Genomic DNA, 19,675 nt, shown 5'->3' with positions numbered 1-19,675 from the left:
AGTATCAACTGCAATAACATCATGAGAGCCTCCTTGGACAACTTATTTCAAATCAGGACCGTGCGTTGCTCCAGGATCCCCTTAGGAAACTGGTCGTTGAAGTCCCTTCCTCTCAGTTCCTGGCTGTGGCTCTTCACCAGTTCTTTTTGTTTCAAATATTTAAATTTGACCACGATTGGTCTAGGTTTGTGTCAAAGCTGAACAGGTTTTTATCTATAGATTCCAAAATATCGACCATGTCACTGTCTGTGGAGAGAGACCAGTTCTAGGGAGTCTTCCTGGCGGCTTTTCTTTGTGGATGGAGTACCTGTTCTTTTGGAGGGAGTCTCTGTCTTGTTTGGTTTCCCCATGATGACGCACTCAAAACACTCATCAGTATAAAGCTGTAGGCTGTCCAGATCATATGTTATGTTTAAAGCTGCCTGGCAGAAGACTGTTGGTGAAAATTAGTGACAGAAATGTTTTTTGGTGAGTGGCATGCTGCCATGTTCAGTATGGCCAAGATTCTCAATGGGTCTCACATTACTACAGTACAGCATCCTATGCAATTCAACTTTGACAGTTCTGCCTCAGCAGAATTTAAAAGATGAGTAAAGGCTGTGTAATTTTGTTGGTGGAAGCACACCATTTTGAGAGGAGGGATCATTTGCTTTTGTTAAAAATTTCCTCTTTAGTGGTAAAGTGTTCTCGGGTATCCCAGATGAATGCAGTGTAGGAATAAGAAAAACACAGATCCATTAACAGTCAGAAGAATTTGTTTTTATTACAATAATTTTTCAGTTAACACTTGCTCTCACTCAAGCTGGTTCAAAGCTCAACAATATTTACAGACTTTCACAGTTTACTGCAGCTCCAAGTTCAAAGCAATAAATAGTAAAAAGAGCGAGAGAGAAACACGACACAGTGGGTGCCTGCTTAGAGCTGGGTTTACAGCAGATTGATATGGTTTGCATTGAGAATCTAAAACACAACCATTTATTTAGAACGAAGTATTTAAGAATGGGGAAACTGATGTCCTGATCACTGGCAAAAGTAAAGCAATAGCCAGTAAGCCAGAGGGGTCTGTTGAGTAAACACCTATACAGAACATGAATACTGGATATGTTCATTTTGTGTCTCTAAGTAAAAATAAATAGTTTTTTCTTTTCATATTTTACTGAAAGTTTCAATGAAACTGTAAAAGTTGCTATCATGGCAGGCAGTATAGACATGCTTTCAGCACATATTGTGCAGTAATATATTATCTGTCTGCCCGTATGGCTACTTTTAGAGGCCGTGGAAAAAGCCATTCAACGGGTGGATAACATTCAAATTAAGTTTATAGTTTCAAAAAAATACAGACTACAGCCACCATCCCTAGATATTGGATGACCATTGGGCAGACTGTGGTTAAGGTGAGGGTATTGCATTGGAATGCATAAATGACTAATATTTTACATATTTACAATAAATTAAATGAACAGAATGTACAGAATTAAAAAAAGTCAAAAGTAGACTGATAATTTCATCTGTAGTAATATGTATCTGGCAGAATAGCTTGGTTCTAAGACACTGAGTGGAGATCAGTTGCAAAGCAGTTTGGATAGGAAGTTGCAATAGATTAGCGAATGCATGTGAATTGTTTCAGTTGAGTTAGCAGAACTAATGTTCTGCTAGATTTTCAACTGTTCAATAAGTTGAACAGTTGAAAATCTGTAATGTAATGTTGTAGTCCAATGAGCACCTACATAATGTGTAGGTGCTCATTGGACTACAACATTACAGCTTTTCTGTTATGTTTACACATTTGGCTTCACTAAAGAAGCTGGTCCAGTTAATAGTCCAACCCATTTAATCCTCTTAGGTGAGTTCGCTAGCTAGGACACTGATGTAGAAATATTCATTGAACAAATGCCTGCAAAGAAATGAACAAAGCCACAGTTTTTTTTTTATTTAAAGGACATGTGCTTTTGGCTGGTTACAATTCAGAAAAAGAGGAGGAGACTGCAGCAACATTCAAATTTAATTCTCATTCTTCCCAAGTAGGCTAAAAGTTATCAATACATTCACATTGGCTGTACAGTCATACTGTACATAGTCATACATCTACTTTGGAGTATAACTGTACTTAGGCTAAAGGACATATATATTTCTATTTAGAAAAATGTGTAGCATAAATGTCATTACTCAAAATGCTTATTTTTATTGATAAAGATAAATTCTCACAACTAGATAATTAATCAAAAAATAACTTTGAACAAAATAAAGTACAGTAATTATATGAAAAATAAAAAATATATACCCTATCATAAGTTGCTATATGTTGGCTAAAATTACAACAGTTTTGTTATCATGTGCTGTAGTCGTTTAAGATGGACAATTACATCAACTACCTTCCATCTGCCCAGATTATAGCATTACAATGAACTAGAATTGTTAAAATAGATAGATAGATAGATAGATAGATAGATAGATAGATAGATAGATAGATAGATAGATATTATGCACTTGCTGATTTTATAACCTTAATATTTCTACATTGGCAATACTCCCAGATGTAAACACCATAAAAATAAAAAAAACAACAACAAAACAAAACAATGTAAAGTCGTACATTCTCATGCTGTCACTCAGTTTGCTTTGCACTTACTGGTCCACAAAAAGAAAACACCTACAGGTAGAAGTATAACATCCATTGTGCATGGCTACCACCTTTCTCATTTATTCATGATTTCATGGTGCAAACTGGAACAACAATAACCAGGATCACAGTGCAAGTAGCAGCTGCAATCAGTGCTCCAATCTTACACACCTTGGCCCTCCTAAATTCTGCCTCTTTCCTCTTGAGCAACGAGTCATAGCCTGGGGTGTAGATGTCCTCCATCCAGTACTCCAGATTATTGGGGTTTAACGACTCCTGGGTCTGATGAAAGACACAAAGACTATAAATAACAATTAGGGATGTTTTTCATTTGGCTTTAAAAAAAACAACATTTTTTAATTAAATGCCGTGTTGAGGCTGTTATTTTTAGCATCTGCATGGATGTTAAAATCACCCACAATAATTGTTTTATTGTGAGTGAGAAGTCAGACAGAAACTCTGTGTAAGGTCCAGGTGGACCATCGATGGTAACAAAGCTGGGGTGGAGGAGGCTAAGCATCAGGCTTTCAGATGAACTGAGTCTCTAATTCAATGATCCTAGTATCCAGAGCTTCCAATAGGCTTATTACTATAAAAATCTGAATGAATAGTGAAAAGCTCATATTCTTTAAATTACTTAAAGAGTGAAATTATGTATTTAAATGTCTAAACTCAAGAATTTCAAATGAATAACCAGAATATCTGTTGTGTGTGTATGCGTGTGTTTGTGTGTGTGCATGCATGTGTGTCTGTGCATGTATACGTGTGTGTCGGTTAGTGTAAGTGAGTAACATACAGAGAAAGTGGGGAACTGTTATCAAATGAGCAGGAAAAATAGTTTTCAATCTTTAACTATTTTATGGGTTTTATTTTAAAACTCTCTGTGTGTTTGTGGGGAGATAAACTATGTATGATATCAAAATTATCTGTCATTCCCATACATTTAAGTTCACCACCCATTGCTAATCCTCCGCCTCCTCATGAATTACAGCTTCCACCTGCTCACCTCATTCGCCCGGACTACCCACCGGAACCACCAGAGAGACCGCTCCCCACTCTCAAAGTGTTCACCAGTGAGTTGGATAAGTGTTGCTGGATAACCACAATCTCCCTTATGAAGAGATTCTTTTAAAGTTTCGAAGTTTGTTTGATAAGGGCTCCACTTCAGAGGCAGCAGCTCATCGTCTATTGAACCTATGTAAAGTATGGTAATGCTCACTGCAGTCAGTCCTTTCTCCAAGCCACTCATTTTGTTGCCCTTCCTAAACTGCCCACAGCAGTGGAAACCGTTCAGTTCCTCACAGATCACATTTTCCACCTCCATGGGCTCCCTCTTGATATAGTCTCTGACCACGGCCCCCAGTTCACCTCCCAGGAAGGAATTCTGCTTGGCACTCGACACAAAGGTCATCCTCATACCAATGACCAGACAGAATAGGTCAATCAGGAGCTGGAATTCCAACCAGACTATGGTTGGAATACGCCCAAAACTGCATGACCTACTGGTCAACTGGTCTGCTACCTTTTGAGGCCTCCATAGGTTACCAACCTCCACTCTGGAAGACCACCCAAGCAGCCTTCCTTTGGACAAAGGAGCAAAATAAATGGCTGCCTGACTGGAACAGGACTAATGCACTTCCCTATACTCGTCCACCTCGGCCTTACACAGAGTTTCTGTCTGATTTCTCAGACTTTTTATCTGATTTAGTGCTCAGCTCAGATAAAATAATTATTGTGGGTGATTTTAACATCCACGTAGATGCTAAAAATGACAGTCACTCTCTCCCTTTCTGGTAATCGCACGGAACAAATCAATTTTTGCCTGTCCAAAGCACAGCACACACCTCTTTTTCTGGGTCACCCTTGGGTACGATAAAAAAACCCTGTATTAACTATGACAAGGATTGTATCTCCGGTTGGAGTAATAGCTGCCTTAAGTGTGCCACTCTATACGTCCAAAGTTGCAAGACCGCCTCGTGTATGGTCTTAATTAATTTATTTGTCAAAGTACTGTCCTTAGTGCTGAAGACTGAAGAAGTCACTTGATGAGTGACGAAATGTTTCTTCCACTGGAAACGCTACATCCAGATGAACAGAATCAACTTTTTGGGACTTGGTGCTGAATATTAATGGCCAGGATTCTTGGTTCCTTTTGGACAATATCACTGTGTGATTGTATTACAAAACAAGCAAAAAAAAAAATGAGATACTTTAAACTCCAACAGATTTCATTACCCACTACTTCTTGATGCTTTTGGTGGGATTGAAGTGAAATGGTTTCAATAATACATGCATATTTTTGTGAAGATTTTAAGTGATAAGTATGTAAAACACAAACTATATGAGATAGAAGACAGAATTTAATGAGTGAAAAGAGGTGAGTGGAGAAAAAATGCTCAGTGGATCATAGAATAACCCCCCCCCCCCCCCCCCCCCGCAGAAGCCTGAATCTATAGCAGCATGACTAGGGTATGGTTCAGAAATCAAATTGCTCGACATTTAATAATATGCAATATGTATGCAGAGCCCAGAACTGTACCTGCAGGTCAAGAGCAGTGAGCTGCTTTTCCTTCTTTCCTGAATTGCGTTTGTATTCCTCAATGGTCCAGGATGGCTGGCCACGTATCCCATCTGATGGACTGGTGAGCCTTACATCAGCGTACAGAGAGCTGTCTTTCATATGGGCCTTGACAGAAGGGTTGAAGTGATGCGGTGAAAAAACCTGCTCAGTCAGGTAGGAATCCTTTGATTGTTTTTGGAGTCGTTGCACTTGGGGGAGCTCATATTGACGCTTTCGATCTGTCTAAGAAAACAGTGAACATAGCAGATTTTAATCACTGCAGAAAAATATTTATAACCATCTCACAGATATATCATTACGTCCAGATACTTTCAGCACTACTTATGTTCTTTTAAACTTGTTCCTGAGTTAACTTCAATATTCGCTCCCTCCAAATGATCAATTTTTAGACACCATTCCTACAAGAATGCTCAGAAAAGTCCTATTCACTTTTCAATTAAATTGATGCTGAAAAACTTTCATGGGAGAATTCTAGGCTATATGAAAACCTTTCAGGTGATTTGAAATGCTGCAGGCAAAGTACTGACAGTGACTAGAAAGAGAGAGCAAATGTCTCTAATACTGGCTTCTCTTTATTGGCTACCTGTTAAATCCAAAATCAAATTTAAAATGTTTCTCCTCATACAAATTCTTGAATAATGAGGCCACATCTAATGTTAAAGACTTCATAGTACCATATCACATCACCATATCATAGTACCTACACCCTGCCAGTGATCAGATAATCAGCTGGCCAAAGGTGGAGATAGAAGACACTGACATCAAGTGGCTGGACGAAGATGGACTGAAAGACAGCTAAGAAGCACTGATCATGGCAGCACAGGAACAAGCTCTAAACACAAGATCCATAGAGGCTGGGGTATACCACACCAGGCAAGACCCCAAAGATGTGCAACATAACTGGGTGGCCAAAATAATATACAGGAACATCTGTGGTGTTTCCTGGAAGTCCCAAGGTCATAATGGGACACGTCCTCTAGTGTGGTTGAGAATGACAGAGCTAAGATCATGTGAGACTTACAGATACAGACTCACAAACTGGTGATGGCTAACCAACTGGATGTTGTAATGGTGAACAAGCTGAGGAAGATAGTGATCGATGTAGCTATCCTGAGTGATAGCAACATCAGGAAAAAGGAACATGAGAAGCTCAAGAAGTACCAAGAGCTGAGAGATGTCAGCTTCTTCCTCTGCCACTACAGCTCTGGCATACATTCTGTGTTCTGTTTCCAGTCCACTTACTATTAAGTCATTCATACGGGTATACTGCTCTAGATCTGCCACTGGGACTCAAGTAGGGCTATTTTTTTGTCCTTTTCTTCATTTGGTTTTTGCAATTCCTTAATCTGTCCCATCATATCCAATAGCAACTTCTGTTGTTTGGAGATATTAGAAAACTCTCCTGACATAAAATATAGAGATTTCTTAATCCCCTCAATCTCATCCTCAGAGTCTGTACCCATCTTTGCTCAATTAAGATATAAACAAACACAGTTAACCTGTTTAGTTGTTGCTTAGCAGGAAGTTAACAGTTGGCTTCCACAATTCACAATTGTTAAGGGATGCTAGATGTGTCAGCACTAGAGGGAAGCAATAGAAACCTTTCCCCTTTTGATTGTTACTCTAGTCGGACACCACAAAAGTGTGTTACTTGAGAATGTCAAGCAGATTGTTGATATTAGCCGACCTTGTTGGTTTGTGATGCCAATCAGTTGATAATGTGCAAATCACAAGGCACAGGAGCAAAACATAAGATGCTTTGTGAAGGGAAAAGTAGGAGCGCTTACTGTCCACAACCCTAGTCGGTCTCTCTTCTGCAAAAATGGCTATGGTACTACTGAAAATTCATTCTGTTCTTCCTGGAGGCTAATAAGGAAGCTTGGTCCTGGGCTATTGAAGCCTGGTTGTGGCCTGGTGGCTGAGCTTGGTGACTGCTGGAGGATCCTGGGCCTGATGTTGGACAAGAAGGCCTGACTCACGGTCTCTGCTCTAATTCATGCCAAAGGTGTTCCATCAGTTAGAGGTCTGTCCAGGCCAATCAAATGTTTCTACACCAGGGTCACCAGTAAGATACAACACACAAGCTTGTTAAGGTGACCAAAATGCAGCCAAGACTAAAACAATGACTGGTTTCTTATACTAACTCCAGTTCAGCATAATGCATGATCTAACCACCATTAAGATATTACCTTCACAAGAAGAATGACAGATACAAATAAAAATGTGCATTTAGTTAAGTAGACGAATATCAGCAGTTATATTTATAAACCTACTGCCCCGATATTTTGCCTGATCACACAAGTGATAACTCCAAGACACAATATACATTCCAGATTGTTTCCCTTTAAAAACTCTGTGCTAAGGACATGCTTTGTGAATACAATGTAAAATGATTCCATATAATCTACAAGTGGCATGCAAAATTCTTGTTATTGAATCTGTATCAAATAGTGTTTGTAATTTGTGTTTCTTTATACAAACACACACACTAACACACACACATACCTCTTTAACCTTCCGATGCCTATCCTTGTCTCTGTCCTTGTCCTCAGGGTGACAGGAGTAGGACACAGTCCCCCGGTCCTGTAGAGAGTTGGTTATGCTAGCAACCTTCGACTCAGTTGCCATGGGCTCCTCGTTGAGTGAACAGGAAGACCTTCTGAATAGCATGCCTTTCTTCACAGCCTTAATCCCAAGAGTGTTGCTATTACTCCCATCTGAGCAACACCACTCTCCAACATATCCATTGTCTGTTTTCACATTGTGACCAGTGGTGTTGCACTGGTAAACATGAGGTGAAAGAGCAGTACTGTTGAAATGTGGATGTGGGTAGGGTTGAGCCTTTGTTGGTGTGGCATTGGACCTGGATGATGATGATGATGCTTTCTCCCCATGTCTCCCATTGGCCTCAGGCTCCTGGATCTTTTCATCCAGTTTGTTGAGCTTGGAAAGTACCTGGGATATTTCACTGCGAACCCCCGACAGAGACTCCAACTTCTTCTCAATCTCACCAATTCTCCTCACAAGCTTACACACACTTGTTTTGAGCTCATCATCAGTGTTTTCAAGTGAATGGAACAGGCGGTCTACCTTAGACTTGGCTAATTTGACTGTGTTGCATTCAGGGGAGCTGTCACCTTCTGACTTTAATGTTACCTGAGAGAGAGACCCATTACTATTGTAACATGATGACTGAACAACACCCAGAGAGTCACAAACACTCATATCATCCAGAAAACGAAAAATATCACTTATGTCATCACTAATGACCTCACACTCCTCAACTGAGCGTTTCAAACCATGTCTTTCGCTGTCGTTATACTTAGATTGGTATTCTTTTAGCTTCTTCTGTTCAATCCGCTCAGTTTGTGTTCCAACACTAGAGGCGCTTTCCCCTTCTTGAAAGGATGCATTCTTCGTATTTTTGTCCCCAAATCTTTTGGTTACTTCTCCATTGTCCAGACCTCCAGGTCCCCTACCCATCAGTGATATATCCTTGGGTTTTATTTCAGTACTTTTCTTTGCAAAGCCAGGTGACGCTGATACCTTTTGCATCGGGGTGTGAAAATATTGCTCACTCTCAGTGGTAATAATGTTACACTGATGGCTTTCTTTGAGTGGTCTGCTGCTTTGAAAAATCCTTTCTGAAACAGGAGGGCCCTCTTCTGCGTTGAGACTGAGGCTCTTCATGGGCCATACTGGCTGTTTCCCTGCTTTGTTAATGTGCTTCTTGCTACTAACACATTCAGAGACGGTGGTTGGACCAAAATAAGTTGACACCTGTAAGTCATCCAGGCTCTCGTGCTTCACCCTCCGTCTGTCCTGTAGTGGGGAGTTAAGTGGCGGTTCAAAGTATGGGTTACTATAGGGCAGTTCGAAGCTATGGTTGAAGAAGGTAGCAGGCTTACGTAACTCCCTATTGTGGTAACCTTCAGCAGCCTTACTGCCCTGTTTGCACTCACTGGTGATGACCTGCAACAATAACCAAGACAAAGATGGAGTTGGCTTAAAGGCACAATAATGCAGCAATTATTAATCATAAATCGGGGATTAAGAAAGTTTAGAATTATGAAATAACACAATACTACAGAGAAATTTGGGCAATAACTGATTTATAAAATACAAATGGACTAATTTGATCTTCGGTGTAGAGAATCTAGTCACATCATCCATTATGTTACTATTTTTTAGCATATCAATCAACTTTAATTACAAGACAATAGAGGTGTCAGGAAAATCTGTATCAATAAACTGTACAAAACCATATACAAAACATTTTTATTATACTACGTGTGTGTATTATTGACAGGACATTGAATCTTTAATTCATGTTTAGTTCATTTAGAATATTTGGGATGTGAGATTATTAAGATAACACTATTATTCACTAAATCAAAGGAGGTATTGATAATAGTGTGAGAAAATAAGTATAATATTAAAACACTCTCATGTGTGTTGTACACAAGGTGCCACTTTAGCTCAGTGGGTGAGCAGGAAACCACATGCCACATGGCCGGCGGGCAGCAGCCCAGGTTTAAGTATGACCTGTGGCCTTGTGCTGCACGTCTACCCACTCTCCCACTTTCCAGTCTGTCTTCACTGGTTCACTATTCTAAAAGAAGCAAAACATTTTTGACACGGTCAGTTCAGGGAGCCAGCATATGATTAAGGGTCGCAAAGGGAAAAATGCACTCACTCAGTACTTGCATATTCTTTAGAATTTGTCTGTTCAGAAAATGGAGGCTTAGGTTAGCACTTGTTGTTTTTGTGACAATGAATATTTTATTGGGTGGCTGTTACATTTCCTGACACAAGCTGTATTTGTCAGTGTGAGGAATGTTTAGTTTGCTAAAGCAGAAGAGTCAGAATTGAGGAGAAATACTTTTGGTGTCATATCATAGTATTGTGTGACTAGAGTGTTCTTTGGCCATCAAACTAGTGAGCAGCAAAACATATTATCAAGGCCAGCCACTGGCCTATGGGTCACACTTTAAGGACCTTGTATTATTGGGTTTTTTTTTTAATCACTGCATTTCAGAGGACATAAATAAAATGCCCATAACAGTGCCTTCAAATTTTTAAAAATGTTTTAAAGTTTGTTTTACATATATGTTTATGTGTTTGTGTGCATTTTTGTGTGTATACAAACACGGGTTAGGGTATAATTTAGTATATTTAAATTGTGAATCTCCAATAGACTATTCAATTCAAATGAAGCTCAAATTTCCATTTAGTTTACTAAACTTGTGTACCATCTCATATGTCACCTGGCCGTCTCCCTACAGACATCTCTCTCAGTAATTCCTTTCAACAGCACCCTAAAAACACAAACCTGTGGTGAAAAAGCCACAAAATTGTGAAAATCCTTCTTAAAATCGTTTCTCTTCTGGATGCAAGTGTGAAGAGAGAAGGGCTCTGGATGTCCCATGTTCTGCAGGGACTCCTGGTCAGTGGTGGACTCAGTGTCTATGTCCATAGGAAAGTAGGTGCTCTGCATTTCACAAGGTGGTGATGGTGGACTGCTGCTAGAGTACTGAGGCAGATGATGCAGCTTGTCCAGAGAGCCTGCTCTACATTTCATGTCTTTCCTCATGCCCAGGAGGAAGTTTGGTCCTGAGGAGACAAGAAAGTGCTGCCGGCTGTTGCAATCAGAGGATTTAGCACAGGGAGGGGTATTCTGAGCCACAGGATGCTGTTGAGAGTGGTGGTGATGGCGCTCTTCCCTGGGGTGATCCATGTGCTCATAACCGATCCCCCTGTCACAGTCCTGATACTTAAGGTGATCACTGTCAGACCTGCAGAACTCCACTGACTGACTCTTGTGAAATGTGGCTCTTTGAACTATAGGAAGCTTATCCTTGGCTATTCCTCCATTCATGTGGATCAAATTGAACATGGTGACAATGTCCGCTGCAACCATGAGCTTTTTGGACAGCGGGTCCTCGGTGGAACAGCGCATCTTGTCCTTGAAGAGGGTGGCTGGGAAGGCAGGGTCCAGGCAGGCTGTGTGGAAGAGCAGACTGCGGAGCTTGGCCAAGTGCACCAAGTCAAAGCGAGCACACAGAGACTTGCACAGGTCCTGGTAGGACATGGTGGTGTGCTTGGTGTCCAACTCTTCCAGGATCCGAACCAGGAACAGAGAATACTCTGGGAGGGAGTCCATGGCTGCTGGATGGCAGGAAGAAAGAATAGGTTCTTCCTCAGGAGAGGCTTGACACCTGGAAACAACACAGTCAAATGTTCATTCTGTGCTAATCCGGTTTTCTGTGAAATAAGACATATAAAAGAATCAAACAGACTATGGCAAGTAAGTCACAATGCAGACAGGCCACAGTCACAACAAGGACTATAATGGACGAAAAAGTTAACACAATTCCTTCCTATCCAATTGATAACCTGCATTCCGACAATAACAGCAATAGTGACACATCCGTCAAAATAAATTAATAAATAAAAATCAACATTTCACATTTTTAGTTGTATTCAGGGGTGGATCTACTGTGGTGGCAAATAATCTCTTGTCATCCTCGTGCCATTCTAGTTTTGCATATGACAGTGTTGTCTATTACGATGAGATTTTAGATTTCAACACTCTAGAAATGGAATGAAGGTGTGCGGTATTAACCCTCTGGGGTCTACGGACACGTTGCCGCCTCCAAATCACATGACCAATTTAAGATGACAAGATGCAGACCGACTGAGTCGTCATTTCAAGTTCGGACTTCAAACTATATACAGTGGAACCCCGACTTACGAAATAAATTCGCTCCCGAAGGTCTTTCGCAAGTCGAAAATTTTCGTAAGTCGAAGCACCCATCGCGCCTTTTGAGTGAACGATAGGCTATAGGCTAATTGCTAACTGCAACAACAATACGTTGTTTAAGTGGAACAGCGAAGCGCAAGTACAAAAGCCAAGGGGGTTGTCACATGATTCGGAAGGCATTGTGGGCATTGTAGGCATTCTGGGCTCAGCCAATCAGAGCCAGTGGATTTCGTAACACGGGCATTTTGCCGTAACAAGGGCAGAAATATTGCCGTTCAGTGCCTTCGTAACTTGAATTTTTCGTTTAACGGGGTATTCGTAAGTTGGGGTTCCACTGTAGTAGTTTTAAATTGTGTTAATACGCCACGTAAAAACAGAGTTATGGTAAAAAAAATATATATATAGACAATGCTTTTTTCTGAATACTATCGTCACGTTTTGTAAAAGAAGAAACTGTAAAAACTGCATTTTCTAAGGACAGCACAAAACAACAACAACAACTAAAAAATGCCACTACTTTCCTATTGGTGGGAAAATGTACCATGTCGACCTTAGGAAGGTGAGAGAGTATTGGGAGTGACGATGGTGAGAGCAAGTGAGCGAGAAAGAGGAAACATCAACAGTGTGTTTTGAGATTTGAGAGATTTGTGACATTTAGCGTGTTTGGAGTGTACAGTTAGTGTATACTGTAGTCATTGTTTTGTTTTGTGTGACACTGAGGGCACTGCTGGATGTCACAGTTGCTGCCAAAAAGTCACCAAAGGCAGATTGCAGTGTAAATGCTGTCTCCAGGTGGAAAACAGGAGGAGTGATACACCTCCTGTTGTCATACCTGAAGGTTTCAGGAGTGTGATGTGCTCCTCTGTCTTGTAGTGGACAGAAACTATTTTTTGGAGTGGCACAAATAATTTGTGTAGCATCTTATTGTGACACCTGATTGTTGTGTAATTTTAGTTTTAGTAGTAGGCCTAAATAGTTGTACAAAACCACCTGAGCATTGGCTGCATCTTTAGAAAAATAGTTGTTTATAACTTTATTGTTTGCAAAAATTGTGCATAAGTTTTTAAAATTCACAGTTTAGATTGGCATTTTATGTTATGAAAATAATTCGCTAAACATGTTTGTGGTTTTTACAATAACAAAATACAACTTTCTTCTACTCAGATTTTGTGTTTTTTGTGTGATTTTAGATTATTGTGTTAATACAGTATGCCAATGAAAAAATAACTGTAAATTCAGATTGTGCTGAAAAAAAAAAAATACCAGACAAGACAAGGTAAATAATTTTTAAAGGTGAAATACAAAGGTAAAATGAAAAGTAGTCAAAAATGGCCAGTTATACCCTGGACCCTCAATAAATTATGACAAATTAGGTTTAAATTTCAGGTGAAAAATCTTTTCACGACAGTGCAGATTTTGTGTAAATTTAACCTTGTAACCATGTGGTTATTTCTAATTTAACTAAACCACCTCATGTTGTGTAGATTTCTGGATTTTGTACTTATTGGGCTATGTTTATTTATTATACAGGCTATACAGTACATAAAATCTACATTCACTTGTTTTATGTAACTGATATTTTCCATTTGTTTGGGCTAAAGAAAATAAGAACCTATGAAACGTGTATATTTACTGCATTTGATGTATTTTAACCATATATAATGCATATTACAGAATGTATGTAAAGAAATTGCTTTGATTTTGCCACCCCATTTGATTTCTATGCCACCCTAAGAAAATTTCTTTAGATCCGCCCCTGGTTGTATTTGTACAAAAATCACTTACACTGACTCACTGTGAACAGAGTTGAGAATCATCTGATCAGGTGGGTGCGGGATCGAAACAGCATGTCTCGTTAGAGAGCCAAAAAACGGGAAAATGAATGGAGGATCATCTGGATGTGAATCCGCAGCGCGCACCCTGCAGCATCCAAAAAACGCCTTCAGCCCGTTACATTATCCGCCAGCCTACAGAGGAGCAAACCAAACCAAACCCCACATGCATGACCACAGCTAACTGTGAACACAATGACATTTAGTGTCCCGGTTGGTTTAAATGTTAAACACAAATCCATGCTCCTGCCCAGCCAGAGCGGGCTGTAGTGAATCCATTGACCTACGTTTTTTCCCTCCTGGTTTACTGCTGACTACAGCTGTGATTCTGTCGCGAAGGGCCTGGGTGGAAATTTAAACTGCCTGCTGTGCGAAGACAGAGTACTATCAAATTACAAAAACTGGACACGAACAGCACTGATTTCCGCTTTCAGAGGAAAAGCTTGAGAAGTAACACAAAAACAAAAAAACGTTTTCAATTAGAAGCAACAATTCTGATTAGCAGCAAGAATTGCATCAGCAGTTTGATTTATCTTATTCCTTTCCAGCAATGTCATTAGTGTTTGTTAATGCATTCATCTATTTGTTTGTTTGCATTTCAGTTTAACTTTGTTTAGTTATAGCAGATTTTATCTGACAGAGAGACCCCATCTTTACAGTATTTAATCGCTTCCTTCAAAGTTAAGTCATGTTGTTTTGCAGTAACAACATCACTTTGACAACTGTAGTACCCGAAGTACCGCGTTGAAAAGATTCGGGCATTTATTTTGAAGGCGGAGAGTCGTGTTTCCGTTCACAGACTAGGTAATGCTGTGGGATCGCTGCGGTTCTTTGTTTCTACTCAGAATGATGTAACTACACTTAGCGTCCGACACACTATGCCTTCTGCGATCTCACACGTGCTATTATTTCACAGGATGCTACACTTGACATCTGTGACTGCTGACCAGTCTCGGTAATCAGTGTAAATAAATTAATAAATATACAAACAAAAGTGTCATACATATCTCATTATTATTGAGAAATAGTGCGTTTAGGTTGTTTGGGGTTGTTTGTTGCTGTTTTGATTTTTTTGTTTTGATTTTAAATCAGTGGTGTCACACTAACTTTTGTTCCTTAGCCATATGCAGTGTACATTTGATCTGCAGTGGGCTGGTCCAGTAAAACCATGTACATAACCAATAAACATGAACCATGCTTGAACAGGAAAATAAATAATATGTATTTTGTGCCATCAATATGCAGTGATCGACATTAGGGTCACGGCAGCGTTTGATTAGCACGTAATGTTAAAAACTAAAGTTCTTGTTACATTTAGTGAGCTATTTTAACTCTATTCTATATTTGAAGTATTTATAAATGTACAAATATGTTTACTTTCTCTGAATTTTCTTTATTTAAATTAGTTTGTACCTTTTAAGATGTCAGTAAGCATAAACCATCTATTTATTTAAGCTTTTTGTTATTTATGGAGGACAACAGGACTGTGGTATGACACAAATGTGGGTATGTCCATGTCCTCATCTCCCAGAGGAGTCCAAATTGTCATCAAACAAACCTACAGACAGAAAAAAACATTTGAAAATATAAACAACCAAACTATGAGCTGCGATTTAATTACTTAATTACTACTTGATTTAATTACTTTATGATCTCTGTGAAAATTTCTTCCACATCATTTACTATATATATCACAGCATTCAGGTACTGTAGGTGCAGTGAATGCTTAAACTGTACTGATTGGAATATACCTGACATTCAGTGACATTTAGCATACTTTGTTGGGATTTGGCTGGGTTTTGATGAATTCATCATGCATCCAACTTTTGAGTATTACTTTTCAAACTGAATTAATAAAGACAAGCATCATGTAAAAAAATAAAATAAAACCACACATTGTCTTTGATCATCATTTATGTCCAGTTGAGAATGAATCTATGCACTCACATATTAAAATAAATTAACTTAAATCAGTAGTTCCATCTCCGGTCTTGGCAGAGGGCAGTGATATAAGGAATAGGAGAACTGACAGCTATTCTTAAAAAAAATAAACTAAATCAATTTACCCTATTTGTCTTTTTAAAATTTTGTTTTAAAAACAATTTTGGAAAATGGTTTTTGGAGTGAGGTTTTCATTGAGAGTTTAATTCTTTTTTGTGAAATTAATTAATTAATGGATTAATAATTCATTCTTCTTTACAGGAGGTAAACAACACAGACTCAAACACAGGCTGAGATAACACAACTAAGATCACTGAGAACTAAAGAAACCCCAAAACATGAACAACAATAATTAAAGAACATAATTACAAAGACTGAAACACAAATACTGGGCCACAGATCCAGTATCGTGAGAGTAAAAGTGTGTTTTTAAACAAGATTTAAAAACAGCCCGACACTTTTCTGTCACCAAATGGGGCAATCACAAATCTGGGACACTGTTAACATAAAAATCACACAGCTGCTCAGAGTGATGTCAGGATGCAGGATGGTTGTTTCTCTTTTCTCCTCTCAAATGGTGTACACGTGATGGTGTATCTTAAACGTTTTACCCTATATACTCATTGTGTTGACCGACAGCGGTGTCAAAAAGTGTTTGAACCTTTCCTGATTTCCTATTTTTTATATGTTTATCACACATAAATTGATGATCAGCAAAAAAATGTAAATGTTAGACACAAGTCAACACAAAATGCAGTTTTTACCACCGCCATATTTTACTGTTTATAAGTGAATTCTAAATTTATGTGGTGAATTCTAAAATATGGAAAAAATGTCAAATTTCAAGATTTACATTTAGTCTTAAAAAAAGACCACTTTCTAGGCTTTTCCAGAATTTTCAGCTGCACGTCACAACCTTTTAATCAAGTTTCAGGCAAAAATGTTCATAAATATAAGAGATACTTAAATCACAGCATAAAATATTTTTAATACTTACATACAGTATTCTTCATAGAAAGTATAATTTTCATTTTATTAAATTAACCATCTATGACACGTCTTTATGCATGAATATACAAACAAATGCATGCATACACAAATACCCAGCTCCCAATCAGCACGGTGGAAAACACTGTATTGAAATTTTATTAATCAAACATGGTGTATGTGCAACTAACAAAGAACAGTACAAGAATAATAAAGCATATTTATACAATAAGAAAAAAAAAGTATTGTCAAAACAATGGTATTAATCCACCAACAAATAAAAGCAGACAGCCATTAATTGTAAGGATCATACACGGACATAATCTGAATTCCACAAATGTGAAACAAGTTATAAGATAGCACCATTCAACCAATTGTAAAACACTTTTATGAACTTTTATCATATGATGATATACACACCAACACTCATGTGTTCTCCCTGACTATATAAGGGAAATGAACTGGCATTCATACAGCACCTTCTAGTCTTACAGCTAAAAGCATTAAAGACCCCATAAAATTGATCAAGTATTAAATTTTTTGGCCATTTGAGAAAAAAATATTATATCTGGCTATTTTATCTGGATAATAATCACACTAGTAACTGATGTTCTTTTGAGCACCTTATACTGAGGAAAATAAGTGCTTATAACTTTTGATTGGCAATTTTAAAAGAGGAAGAAGCAGCACCAGTGAGGTTTGAACAGGATGAACAGAATTGTCAGCTGTGTCTACAACAAATACTGGTTCTGACTTGTGTTTGGCTGTATACGCAACTATACAGGTTAACTAGCATCAGGTCTTGGTGCATCTAATCAGATACTGCTAGTGAAATAGTTATATTCTTGCTCCTGATCACTACAGGCAGTTTAAATGATTGAATTGTAAAATCTTACTATCAAACTGAAAAAGATTAGCTGACCTAATTCCTTTGCACAACTCCTTTATAAAAAACAAAAACTACCAGGATCAAAATTGAGAGCAACTGCTATCACAACTAGAGATCAATGAGGTACATGAACGCTATGGCAAGGGGAAGCCAGGACTTTAGGTCAGGACGAGATATTGTGATCCCCACCCTCTGAGATGGATACCAAGCCCCCAAAATAACTGATGCGTTCAAGGTGTTCAGTATGGCAGCTGGAAAACTGGACCCTTTTGGTCGATTACCAAGAAAACGTGAAGTACGCTCTCAAGGTGTGACCATCACCGAAACCAACCAGCTCTGAATATCTCAGGCAGCAGTAACTTGAGAAAGAAGAGGAGCAAGTAGAGGAACCATTTTGGAAGGCACAGAGGCACTAATCATGTCTGCACAGGAACAAGCAAGATTGATAGAGGCTGGGATCTACCACACCAGGCAAGACCTCAGGTGCAGGCTGTGCAAAGAGGTCCCAAGATGCTAGCAGACAGGGCATGCAAGGAATGCCATAGCCTCATAGCTGGCATAGTATACAGGGATATCTGTGCCAAATATGGCCTAGAGTCCCAAGGTCAAAATGGAATACCCCCCTTAGGGTGGTGGAGAATGACTGAGCGCAAACCAAACACTATCAGAGCCTCAGAATTTGTTTTCATCATTATCTGCTACATTAGCTTTCCACACCCGAGTAAGATCAGTGTGTCTTCTATTATAAGCTGGAGTGATTCAGTAGAGTTCTACAGTATTTTACAATGACTCCTGATCATAGGCACATATTACAGTAATTTATTAGTACTTACATAATGTTACTTAAACATTAAAAAAGTGACCAATGATTTAAAATTTCCCAAAAAATCTGCTATATAACAGAAACAATACAAAAGAAGGAGAGGGGAAAGCTCATGTTTACTCTGAATGCCATGTTATTTAGTGGACCCGCCAGGTTATTATACAACACATATTTGTCAGTTGCTGCGTACAATAAAGTTTGTTCTTTGTTTTGTCTACAGCAAGTAAATTATTAGATATTTTCTAATGTGCATTAAAATTACAAGCTAAATGTTCTTGTTTCCAGTATACATTTATGTATACTTACCTTTTTTTGTTTTAAATAAAAAAAAACCCCAAAGATTTTCTGTAGATTATTTATCAGTATTATATAACATTTACAAAGGGAGTATGTGCTTTTGGTTATTAGCGCTTGTGCAGTATTTTGTTAGCATAAAAGATCCGACAGGTTTCACAGCATCGTTGGTACCACCTCATGTCCTGACAAAGGTCTTTATCCCGGATCACATGACAGTACACTGTCCACCTGTCCCCCAAGCACTTGTAGGTCAGAGCAGCTGTTGGGGTGGAAGAGAGAGAAGCAGCAATTCAGTATTTTTAGGAGATGTGAGAGTCTTGTTAAATGTTAATAAAAGTGTACTTCATTAGCAATGCCTTTCCAGCAATCAATCGTATCTTTTTACCAGTGTGACAAATTGAGTGGGATCATTCCATTTTTGTCAAAAATATTTACGACTTAAGTTCTAACAATGTCCTCCTAAGCATTTCTTTTAATTCCCCATTATACTACTTTTGCTTGTAATTAAACTATATTGCCAAAAATGTTCACCCACCCAAATAATTGATGTTCTAATCACTTCCATATAACCACAAGCGTGTAAAGTTAAGCACCTAGGCATGCAGAATGCTTCTACAAACAGGAGCTCATTGAATTCCAGCATGGTGCTGTGATGGGATGCCACCCGTGCATCCCATCGCAGGTGGCATCCCATCACAGTACCGTGCTACTAAATATTCCACAGTTAGTGGCAAAGCAGAAGTGACTGGGAATGACAGCAACTCAGCCATGAAGAGGTAGGCCAGCATCCAAGGTCAGTGGATGCTGAGGCAAAGTCAATTGCTACAGACCTCTAAACTTCATGGGGTCTTCAGATTAGCTCAAGAACAGTTTGGGTTTCTATGGTCGAACCTTACACCACAAAGTGTAGAGCAGTAGAGGTGTGTTCTCTGGAGTGTTGAA

General features: G+C 38.9%; 2 protein-coding genes across 3 annotated transcripts in view; both read right to left on the bottom strand.

The window, feature by feature from the left end:
- Nucleotides 1-1,767: 1,767 nt before the first annotated feature.
- minar1 (membrane integral NOTCH2 associated receptor 1) lies at nucleotides 1,768-14,162 on the bottom strand. Of its 2 annotated transcripts, none has more exons than XM_063477366.1 (5): nucleotides 13,750-14,162; nucleotides 10,534-11,419; nucleotides 7,707-9,173; nucleotides 5,160-5,423; nucleotides 1,768-2,902 (listed from the first exon to the last, which is right to left on the bottom strand). In XM_063477366.1, the coding sequence occupies exons 1-5, from the start codon at nucleotides 13,779-13,781 to the stop codon at nucleotides 2,705-2,707; spliced, it is 2,847 nt and encodes a 948-aa protein (XP_063333436.1). In that variant the 5' UTR covers nucleotides 13,782-14,162; the 3' UTR covers nucleotides 1,768-2,704. The 2 variants fall into 2 exon arrangements, with proteins under 2 accessions (XP_063333436.1, XP_063333445.1); XM_063477375.1 differs by having other exon boundaries at nucleotides 13,760-14,162.
- A 2,543-nt stretch (nucleotides 14,163-16,705) lies between these two features.
- adamts17 (ADAM metallopeptidase with thrombospondin type 1 motif, 17) overlaps nucleotides 16,706-19,675 on the bottom strand; it is a 130,318-nt gene continuing 127,348 nt past the window's right edge. The window contains exon 23 of the mRNA XM_063470505.1: nucleotides 16,706-18,992. Within this exon, the coding sequence (XP_063326575.1) occupies nucleotides 18,841-18,992 (152 nt within the window). The 3' untranslated portion in view covers nucleotides 16,706-18,840. The remainder of the gene's footprint in view (nucleotides 18,993-19,675) is intronic.

The sequence above is a fragment of the Pelmatolapia mariae genome, linkage group LG1 (genome assembly GCF_036321145.2).
Source record: "Pelmatolapia mariae isolate MD_Pm_ZW linkage group LG1, Pm_UMD_F_2, whole genome shotgun sequence".
NCBI lineage: Eukaryota > Metazoa > Chordata > Actinopteri > Cichliformes > Cichlidae > Pelmatolapia > Pelmatolapia mariae.
Note: the sequence above shows the minus strand (reverse complement) of the source record. Positions and strands in the feature narration are given on the sequence as shown.

Excerpts from the sequence above, each read along its gene's own strand:
- minar1 (XM_063477366.1), bottom strand. The coding sequence starts at position 13,781 with ATGATTCTCAACTCTGTTCACAGTGAGTCAGT. Across the intron at positions 11,420-13,749 it reads TCTGTTCACAGTGAGTCAGT|GTGTCAAGCCTCTCCTGAGG; the intron begins GTAAGTGATTTT and ends TGTTGTTTCCAG. Across the intron at positions 2,903-5,159 it reads TCACTGCTCTTGACCTGCAG|ACCCAGGAGTCGTTAAACCC; the intron begins GTACAGTTCTGG and ends GTCTTTCATCAG.